The 11,377-nt window shown below is 45.6% G+C and overlaps 1 protein-coding gene across 1 annotated transcript; it reads left to right on the forward strand.

Moving 5' to 3' along the window:
* Positions 1-1,733: 1,733 nt before the first annotated feature.
* On the forward strand, positions 1,734-10,747 carry tex2l (testis expressed 2, like; the record flags this gene model as incomplete). Its single annotated transcript, XM_079293826.1, is given in 12 exon segments — positions 1,734-3,119; positions 4,670-4,870; positions 5,298-5,628; positions 6,385-6,635; positions 6,884-7,033; positions 7,132-7,231; positions 7,764-7,896; positions 8,834-8,971; positions 9,382-9,591; positions 10,265-10,385; positions 10,471-10,589; positions 10,591-10,747. Coding segments are annotated over 12 exon segments (3,189 nt in total). The 3' UTR covers positions 10,640-10,747.
* Positions 10,748-11,377: the final 630 nt, after the last annotated feature.

The raw sequence follows: 11,377 nt of genomic DNA on the forward strand, positions 1-11,377 counted from the left end.
GAGCTGGCTTGGAAACACACCCTACCAAATGTTGGTTTAGCCCATAATCCGGCTGTGTGATTTGTCCGATTTCACAGTAAAACCCTGCATTAATGTTAATCTGAGATTGTTACTGTTCGTGTCTGATCAGAGGGTTATTTGATACTGTGCAGTCAAAGCAAGATGTTTTAGTTTAAAGCTCTCTCCACAGCGGATAGTGTAACACCCAGGGCCAAAAGATGTCCCTTAACTTGTTGATTTGGTTCTTCCATTTATTTCATATCCAGTTACAATGAGGTTATGCAAAAATGATGACTTAGCTGCAGCGACTAAATAAACAAACATTTCGATGAGTGAAAAAGAATACAGCAGCAACTTGGAGTCCAAATACAGCTTCCAAACTAGCTTGAAAATATGGCAACATCAGCCAGTCCTGTCATAGTGTTCTCCAATTAGCTTGGACACAACACTGTTAGCTTAACAGTGGTTTAGCCTGCCTGATGTGCGTGTAAGCGCATGTGTTTGTTTTCTGGCACTTTGCAGCAGGTCCTGGTCTCCCTGCCCACCCTGTAAAAAGCTGTGATGAAGGTCTAATGCCGCCTGGCTGCATGTGTGTCTATAAGGTTTATCTCCCCACCGTCCATTTTGGGTGAGAGCAGATTAGTCAGAATCCACCAGCTGCTGTGGAATTGGTTGAAATCGTGCCACACAGCGCTTGTAATACAGTTACGTAAGTGCGACCAGGCAGAGGTAGGGCTTGACTTGCAAGAGCAGGGCACTTGACCCAGAGATACGGCGAGTGCAAGGGTCCCCACTGGGCCTGCCGTTTCCTAGCTTGTGTCCAGTGATGCAGAGCTGCTCTTCTCTCCCACAAAATGACAGCTGATAACACACACGGCTCTCTGTTCAGTGTTGGCCTGAGCATCATTTTGACAAAGTAGGCGGTGGCTGGATAATGTGTTTCAAAAGCCACATGAGGTAGATGAGGCAGGGCACATTTAAACTCCCCTCACTATTCATTTCAGAGTTACATAAGTAACTCTGTAAACAGCTCGAGAAGACACCAGAGGGAGGGTTGCGACTCGGCTGACAGTTAGCTCTCTAGGGGGTGAGGCTGGAAGACACTGGAGTTGTGTCCTTTGGGAGATGGCGTGCTGAATACTACTCCAGAGAGTCAGTGGGGTAAAGCCTTTTTTCCCCTATGACGTATGCGTCTTTGTTCGGCGATAACAATTTTGACAAAGCCAGAAATGAATTCTCTTTGTTTTGCCCTGCATCACTGTCCTTCATCGCTACTCAAACAATGCTTTTCTAATTCATCTTCATGTGCACAAAAAGCACAGAAATAGAATGAATTCTGTGTAGACAGCCAATCAGCCCCAACAGACATTAGACCCAAACCTGAGCTGCCCTAGTTTGTGCAACATTGATCTGTCTCGTCTATTTTTGCATACGTCTAAAACCCATTCAGTATGTGGAGCGACATCTATGGGAGAGGTGCTTATTTGAATCGAAAGTCTTCAAATTACAACGTGACATTCTCACATTAATGCAGAGTTGGCACATGCAAGCAGTTTCCGTGGAAATGACGCACAAGCGTAGGAAAGATACCCTTCCCTTCTCTCCATGGCTCATTCCCTCACTGCTTTTATTTGTTCTGCCTCCGAGGCTTAATAATGGAGCTGACCGGGGTCTTTATTTATTCTTTTTCACTGACTCCTAGGTGCCTTGGCTGTGCGATGTAAAGTCAAGAAATGGCGGAGAGTGGAACAAATGGGGAGAGAAGAAGCGAGGGTGAAGGGAGAAGAGGTGTCAGACCTCTCCAGGAGCCCCACAGCCCGGCTCTTGGCCTCTCCGCCGTCGCTGGGACCAAGAGGCATCTCCCCCGGGACATTGTGATCCAGCTGACTGGGACAGAGGGAGAATGGGACAGTCTGGATGACAGTGAGCTCATATTCTCCCTCGACCACGATGACGACTACCCCTCCATCTCTCTCTCCAAGGAGAGGCAGACTTCTGTTGAGGACAACAGAAAGTTGCAGTCCCAAGCTTTCCACGTCCCTCTTTCCCCTTCAGACCCTGGCACTCTGGGCAACTGCTCCGCCACCGGTTCCAGCTTCCTCTCCCCAGGAACTTCTTCGCCCACCCACCGACCCCTTGCAAGCTTGGTCAAGTCTCTCTCCACAGAGCTGGAGCTCAAAGAAAGCTCCACTCTCAGACCCAGGCCCATCATAAGCCTCGTGAAGTCGATCTCCACAGAGCTCTCCCGTTCAGAGCCAGAGGTGTCGCAGTCGAAGTCAGACTCCCGCCTCAACCTCCACATGTGGAAGCAGCTCACCCAGCCAAAACACCGCAGCAATGGGGACTCTCGCACTGCACCCCCTTCTCCTAGCTCACACTCCCCGTGCGGAGAGGGTATGAGAGGGGGCTTCTTCAAAATGGAGCTGGAGGACACCAAGAGGAAGCTCTCAGAGGCCGTGCACGAGCCGTTTAGCAACATGTTCAGTAAGATCATGAGAGAGGAGGGCGCTGGCAGCCCCAGACACCAGTGTAAAAGCCAGGGTGCTCACCAGGTCAGCTCCAGAGGTTTGGGGCGTGAAACTAACATGGACACAGTTCTCTCTGAGTCTCCTGTGAGGAACACGAGAAAAACAGAGGCTGATGTTTTGCCTGTGTTTGACTGGCATTCTGTTAGACATCCTGGGAGAGGCACGCGTGGGCCCTGTCCTGTGCATCACAACAGACAACATCACAGGGATGAGGAGCTGGAAATATGTACAGACGGCGACGTGATGCAGGTATTAGCCGTGGAGACTCACGGGCCGGAGAGGAGATCACCTACCATGGCAGCACCCCTGGTTAGGACTTCTGACCTTTCTCAAGCCCCTCATCCTCTGCCATGCATGAGTTTATTCTGTGTGGCAGTGCTGTCCTATGGCTACTTCATCCTCCCTCTCAGTCCATACGTCTCTGGCCTGGCTCTGGGATTAGCACTGGGCTTCTTACTGGGACTGCTGCTGATCAGGATGGGCTCCCCCGGGTCTCGCTGCTCAGCTCCCCCACACAGATCAGCACAGACTCTGTTGGGAGAGCAGATTCTGTCAGGTGGCGCTGTCAGCGCTGAGCCTGACGCCCTCAAGGTAAATCTGACGAGTCATTAAGGAGGAAAGTGTCACATTTTTGTTATTTTCAGCCACGGCTGTCTCGATCCAACACTAACACCTTCTCATCCTGCCTTCCATCAAACACCTGAGCACTTTTCATTCCATTTCTTTGTTCCACCCAGGCCTTGTTGTATAACAGTTGGCATTTTGGGAAATACATGTATTCGCTTTCTTGCCGAGAATTAGATCAGAAGATCGATACCACTCTCATGTATGTCTGTCCAGTGTGAAGCTACAGCCAGTTAGCTTAGCTTAGCACAAAGACTGGTAACGGGGAGAAACCAAACTCAGTGAAAGTTTCTGCTTTCGGAAATTCACTTTAAAAAGCATGTTTACTCCAATTACAGTAACAAGAATACATGTAGTTATTTTTCACACGTGTTGATTTGTTGTCAAGTCACTCAAGCACCTCTGTTGACTGTTTCCTTCACAGACTAAAGCTTCTCTAAGTGGCACGTAACTACATACGATTCGCAGAGTGCAATTAAAAGCTTCAATGAAAAAAATCCAATCAGAGCTGCAGCGGTAATTACTGTTCTCCTCCAGCCTCCACCTAGACGCTGTCAGCTCCTGAGGCCATTAGTGGAGGATATAGGCAGGAGGGAGCTGTAATTTGTCAGGGCGCGAGGCAGTTGTGGGTTGGAGAGGGGTGGCGGTAGTTGGGAATCGGAGGTTTACTGTCACAGTGTTGAGATAATTCCCTTGTTTGGTCATTAGCAGTTTGGTTTCAGTCCGACCGCTGTCGAGATGTGGAAGGTATAACTGCAGCATTTGTGAGGTTTCTGGTAATGAGACGACAGACAGTCATGGAGAGAACAGAGTTTGATTGCGGGACACATTGTTTAGTAGTTAATTGGAGCATCAAGATCCTAAAGGGGATCATATCGCAGCATTCAGTTCACATTCAACCATCCTAATGAACACTTATATCAGACTGAGCAAGGTTTTTTCCTAAAGCGTCGTCATTTTTTTAATTATACAGTATTTTAAGGCCAGAAAATTTAGTTTTTGTTCAAGCATCAAGTAAGTTCAATGACTTGCAGATATTTAGATGAGAAGATGGATTTCACTCCCGTATTCCGATGCTACCTATGTAGCTAAGGGTAGGAGACGATTAGCTTAGCTTAGCATGAAGACTGGAAGCAGTTATCTTGGCTCTGTCCAAAGATCAAAAATACACCTGTCAGCACCTCTGAAGCTCACTTATCAACAAAATTCTTTCATTTTAGACAAACATGTGATGGCAGTATTTCTTGACAGTCACTGCGCCACGCTGTCTTTCCCCAATAATAGTTTCATCATTTGTGTTGAAATCCACAGAGAAGAATGCATCCTGTTTGATACTTGTGCCAACATAAAGACACACTTAATCACATTCATCCTTTCTGCTGTTTACTTCACTTTTAGGCTGATTACAAGCATCCTAACATGCCTTTCAAGATTGGAACAATTCCAGATCCCACGTTTATTACTCACTTGAAACTGTGAATGGTGTTGATTGCATTCACACTTTTTTGCCTTTTCAGGGCTGGATGAATGAGATACACGATTACGACCCAGAAACTTACCATCCAGCTCTGACTCACTCCGTGTTTGCCGCCCTGGAGGGCTCCTGTCTTCGTCTGGACTCCCCGCGCAACAACATCAGCCGCAGGGCCACGTACGACGAGAGAGTCCACGAGGCCGCCTTCATCAAGTCACGCGCCTTTCAGCTTGCAAAGAGCAAAGTATGATGACTAAGTAACCTTTTTTGATGGCAATTTTTGTCTTTTTGATGTTATGTATCTGAGGCTGTTATGTCTTTTTTAATGGGATAAACAAAGGAAAGGGAAGGCCTGACATATTTTGGTATTGTGGTGATGTTACCGTATGTAGGGCAGAGCCTGAATAGACTTTGTCCAACTTTGTGATAGCGTTCACTTTCCAATTAATGAATGCATAGGGTTTTTACGAATTAATGCATTGATGTTGGAACGCATGAGGGGAAATAAACAAAGATGGAGAAAAGCATTAATTGAAATCAAGTTTTATTTGGCAAGAAACGGTTGAATCCACTTCAACAGAATGAATGAATAATGCATAGATGAGACATCTGACTGCACGACCCACTTATTTTGCTTTGACACAACAAAACTCTGCCGCTGTTCCTCAAAGGTATTCCTGCTACCATCTGTGTTGGCTCGGAAGAGGATGTGGAATCCAAAGTATCCTATCTGCATCCAACTGGCCGGGGGATCGAACTCCCAGGAGGAGGAAGGAGGAAAGTCGGAGGAGAGTCGGGGAGAGGAGCCGGGAGCTGAAATGGCCAGTCCACTACAGAGTTCCTCCAAACACGTCCGTGACCTTCCCACCGCTCTTTACCTCTTCGGACGCACGGGAAGAGAGAAAGAAGAGTGGTTCCGTCACTTCCTGTTTGCATCCATGGATACAGAGGGGGGAAAGGAGAAGGACAGACAGAGGTCTGGCAGATGTGTGTCCAGATCGGGTATGAGAAATGTCAATAATGCATTAGAGAAGAGATAAGGCATCTATACAAATGCTATAAGTGTGGATTATGGATTACATGCTCCAATTCTTTGCATTTCAAAGCCAATCCCTTTCGAGGGAACACAGAGATCTCACAGTTGTTTGGTGACATGACAGGGCAAGGCATCAGAAAAAAACTGCTTTGTTTTTACTGTGTTTTGAAGAAAAGTGGGAATATATAAAACCCTCTCCATTTGCATTTTATATTCTAATTCAAATCAGTCTTTTGATCTGTCATCAGTCACAAGTCTTTTTGGGAAATATAGTTGTTTTCTGCTCTCTTTTTTTGCAGAGTAAGATGGGAACATTGATACAATTCTTGTGTCTTTGCATTGAACCAGAGCCAGCAGGCGGTCAGCTTAGCTTAGCATAAAGACTGGAAATGGGGGGAAACAGCTAGCCTGGTTCTGGCCAAAGCAACAAGCTGACGTGGTACATTTTTCAAAATGTAAACTTCCGCACTAATTCCATCATACCATCAATATAGACATGTTATACGTACAACTCTTTGGTTCCTGAGTTGTTTTTTTCACATTAAAAGCCTTTAAAATGAAAATTAAAGCTTCATGCATAGTAGGAATAGTAACATCGGTCGGTGAAAAGGTAAAGTGGAACGCCTTATGTGACTCTTGCTGTACTGGACATGGACATTTTTGTGAATGATCATTATAACCGCATATGTGTTGATTTCCAAATGCTGCCTGTATTGTCCCAGGTGACCCAGCAGTGGCACAGAGCGTTGCTGCCCAAGGCACAGTGGGCAGCGGTGACGCCGACGCCCCCTTAACATCTCCGGTCACCTGCGTCCCTGCAACTCCTGTCATTCAGACCTCCAGTAGCACCAGGGGCCTCTCCCTACTGGACAACCCCAGCTACATGGCTCGTCTCTTGGCCACAGAGGAGGTGACCCCCCTCTCTAGTCCTGGAGCCAGCAGCACAGATACAAGTCCCACTATCAAAGGAAATGTAAGTCGTGCTTGCAGATAAAATTAGGTGAAGCAAATTAAGTGAGGCTGTAGGGATATTCCAAAGCTGCACAGTTTGCATGTGCAGACAGTAAAGTGTGACCAGTATAAAATAGCATTGTGGCATTTCTAGCATTTAGTATTAAATTATTCTACTCTTTTTCCTCTGTTTCTAGCTCTAAATTGTACTAAACCTGCACTTTTCTTGTCCTTGGCTGGCTCTTGCTCTTTTTCAATTTTGTTTTACAGTGTACCTGTGATCTAGCTGAGCAGCCTGGGACGAGCCAGACTGATTGGGCCAACGCTCTAATTGGTCGAATCTTCTGGGACTTCCTGCGGGAGAAGCACTGGGCCGACGTGGTTTCCCGCAAGATCCAGAAGAAGCTGAGCAAAATCAGAGTGCGGGCAGTTTCATATTCAAAGTTGCTGTGTCAATGTAAGTCACGGAAAGGGCTAATAGCAAATGTAAAGCATTTTATATCATTTTTATTTGACAGCTGCCTTATTTTATGAACGAGCTGACTCTGACTGAGTTGGATATGGGCTGCTCTATGCCGCAAATCACCACCACATCCAGACCAGAGGTAAACCACAGAGGTGAGTACAGACTGGAGATCAAACACTGCAACGAAAACATGCGCGTACCCAATATGCAAACACAAGCAAAAGATGAGTGAGGAGATGACTTGTTGCTGATGTGATCACAGCTGAGTATTGCAGCGCATCAGATCAGACGCTGTTATCCTGTTGTAATCTCACAGGAGAGCCATTACGCCAGGGCCTTCAACATTTAGAGCATATTGGCTTGTGTGTGTGTGTGTGTGTTTTAAAATCAGGCAATCTGGCAGGCAACGCTCCTAATGACGAGAGGAAAGTGTGTCAGCCACGGCTTTGACCTCCACTCCAATTCGCTGTTACGAAACCACGTGTCAACCAATTGTCCGGTTTTCAGCTCCGAAAGGGGATTTATAAATCCGTCGTAACTTGTTTCAAATTGAATTTCAAGGCTTGACAATCATTGGTAAAAGCTGTTTTAATCGGCCCACCATGCAGTGTGTGTGTGTGTGTGTGTGATTTCTGTCTTGATTTTGGTGGTCTGGCGTTGACCTCCTCCTGCTGCCCCCTGCAGGCCTGTGGGTGGAGCTGCAGCTGGTCTATACCGGTGCCCTGCAGATGACCCTGCAGACAAAATTCAACCTGTCCAAGCTGGGTAAAGAGGGCGGTCAGGATGCGGACTGCACGACTGAAACCGGTAGCCAACGGTCAGCACTACGCACGCTATGCACACACACACACACACACACACACACACACACACACACACAGCATACCCGGTAGTAATAGCAGCGAGTATCAGTCTCGTTGACTGATAGGGGTGAGCGCTATGGATTAAGTGTTTTGTCATTTTATATTGATTTACATGTCACATATTCATTTTTATATAAAGAAAAATGGAAGCAGCATAGGCAGATACATATCCTGACTTTTAGTCCTTGCTGTAGTATTTGGCTTCATAGGCACTGACGCCTCCAATCCCCATCATGCAACTCAATAGCTTCCAGTTATACCTTCCCGCCTGATGTCATCAAAAGCGGTATTTTCTCAGACTTTAGGATGCTCCAACCAAAAATCAAGGAAGACGATGTCCTACAGCTGTAGTTCTACTGGTGATGAGTAAGCTGCCCTTTGGTGGAGTGACCCTTTAAAAAAAAAAAATCAATACCTCAGCGTTTCACAACATCTATAGGTGTATTTCATCATATTCACGGGCCAAGTAGCAGGGGTGATCGCCCACATGACAGTAAACCCTGTATTTTCATCCGTATCATATAGCACACACTAATACCCACCTACCTGTCTTTCTATCCCTTTATCCCTCTGATCGCTAGAGCTCCACATTACATTGATCAGCGTAGACCTGCCTGTCATAGACCTGCAGTGGTGGGGATTACAGTCCAGGCAGAGCTTTGCATCAGCTGTCTGCGGTGCATCTGGAGCTTTACACACAGATAGAAAACTTTTGTTAATCTTTTCAAGCCCCAGACACCCAAATTGCGGTACATGCATCTGTCCATAGAGTCTGCGTAGTTCAATTTTGCCTTTTTTATGCGAAAACGTTTGTAGTACTGATGCTTACATGCACATCCAAATTTTGCCATCCGCCCGTCCCTAACTTGTCCGTGCATCTTCTCCTCCGAGCTGCAGGCCCATCTTCAGCGTGCTGGCGGACAGTGATGAGGAGTCCTCCAGCGCTGGTTCATCTGATGAGGAAGAGCTGCTTGTCTCTGAGCCTCAGGCTCCAGTGGGGGAGAAAGGATCCACACCAGCTCCTGATGGGTAAATGCTGATATATAAAGTAGTGCGTATCAGACAGGAATACTGCCTAGTGTACGTGTTTCTTTATTGTAAAAGACTGTACATTACAATACTAAGTACTAACATGACTTTTTGCATTTAATGTAAAAAAGAAGATGTTGAAAGTGGGTTACGTTAATTAAAGAACATCACATGATTCTTGAGTCAAAGGACTTTTACATAAACAGCTACTTAAAAGGGGAGAAAGTGTAACTTTTAGTGAGCAACACCTTTAAGTGCTCCCTCTCCTCTCCTCTCCTCTCCTCTCCATTCCTCTCCTCTCCTCTCCTCTACTCTCCATTCCTCTCCTCTCCTCTCCTCTCCATTCCTCTCCTCTCCATTCCTCTCCTCTCCTCTCCTCTCCTCTCCTCTCCTCTAATCCTCTCTTACAGGACAGGGGGAGGAAAGACTGGAAGGAAGATTTTGAGATTTGTGGACAAAATCGCGAAATCCAAGTACTTCCAGAAGGCGACAGAGAACGAGTTTATTAAGAAGAAGTTTATGGAGATGTCCAACACGCCCCTGCTGCTCACTGTGGAGGTGCAAGAGCTGTCGGGGACTCTGGTCGTCAACATCCCGCCGCCCCCAACAGACAGGATATGGTAAATACTGAGGCTTAACTCACAGTTTCTCTTGTTCGGATGGCAGTTTGCATGTTTACTTGTGTTTAATTAAACAATGTGCTGTTAGTCTTGTGCAGGGAAATTCAATTATTTGTGAAGTTTTTCAAAGTATTTCAGAATTTTCCATCAAATAATTGCTCTTTTGAAAACACAAACTCAGTTTGGGACATATTTGCTGCACGTTTGAAAGTGTAGGACTCAACTTGTGCTCTCTGGTGGACAAACTACATATAACTGTTCCTAAATGACCTCATACCCAGTTTGGCATTTCTCTACTGCGATTTCTCGCTGGTTATCGGCCGACAATCCATTGCCTTCCTTATTTCAATATGTATATATGTATGTATATCATTTTTACATAAATTGCACTCTCTGTCACCAATTCCTGCATGTCATAAAATGCACTACAGCTTCAGAAATGATGGGAATTCAAAAAGAAATTGCTTCATGTTGAGCAGCATGTTGTGTTTGTGACTGTTTGTGGTGTGACTCACTTTTCGCACCTCACCTCCTGCCAGAAGAACATTTATTTATTCTTTCAATCTATTCTAGTTGAGTGCTAGGACTGTTTAGAGCACGGAGACAACATGTGACCGAAAAGCAGCAGTTCAATATAGATGTGACAGATATGCTGTTATGACCTCCTCTATAGGTACAGCTTCTGCGTGCCCCCCAAGCTGGATCTGCATGTCCGTCCCAAACTAGGGGAGAGGGAGGTGACTTTCTGTCATGTCACCGAGTGGATTGAAAAGAAACTGCAGGACGAGTTCCAGGTAAAAAAAACTAAAAAAACAACGACTCCCATAGTGCTGTCGTCTTCTCAGCTTTCCTCACAATCATGTTTTTTTCTTTCTCCAGAAAGTGTTTGTCCTGCCAAACATGGATGACATCGACTTACCCCTAATGCACTCTGGGGTGGACAGCCCTCAAGCCTCCCAGCACCTGGCCACTCAGTCCCAACGGTCCCATAGCTCCTCCAGAGTCCATAGAGAGGATCCCACCTGAGGTCTCTGCAGAGTCTGACTAGTGCCTCGTGTTGATGATCAACGGACAACTGGACCCTGCTATGTAGGGACGACGAATGAGAACCGCCAACTCAAATCAACTCTTGTGTTTATGTCTGAACCAGATGTTTCCGATGATTAGCGCTGCAGGTGTTTGTGCGGCTGATGGAGAGTCACAGGTTTTTTTGTGTCAGATTGCTGTACGAACGACTACAAGTGATCCCTTTAGCAAATGTTTACATGTGAGTGATCCCCAAGAGATTTTTACTGCTTCGATGTTTACAGGTCAATGTCACTTTGGATATAAGATGATGAAATAAAACCCTGAAAAACACCTGCCACTTTTATTTCCCTCCATGGCACAGAGGGAATATGAAATGTTCATGAGAGACAAAAATAACCAAACACACGTCCTCTATAAATCTTAAATTTCCCTATGACCTCTTTCACAGCAAAGATGACATTTTATTGTCATTTTTTTTAAAGACCTTGATGCAGCTCCTGCATATACTTAATGTCATGCCTCATAATAAATAAATAAAACAATTAAACATAACATTGATGTACCGTATATGAAAAGACGCCAATGATGTTGTTTGTTCATTTTCCAATGGATGCCAAAGGCAAAGCCCTCAGTGTCAGCTTCTGGACTGACACTGTTTCCTTCGTGAGTTATATTTATTCACATGGCAGATCTCCAAAAACGCTTAATAATTTCAAATTATCCTTAAACCACACACCCTAAAACACAATGTTCGCTA

The sequence above is a fragment of the Melanostigma gelatinosum genome (assembly GCF_949748355.1).
Source record: "Melanostigma gelatinosum genome assembly, chromosome: 21".
In the NCBI taxonomy this organism is placed as follows: domain Eukaryota; kingdom Metazoa; phylum Chordata; class Actinopteri; order Perciformes; family Zoarcidae; genus Melanostigma; species Melanostigma gelatinosum.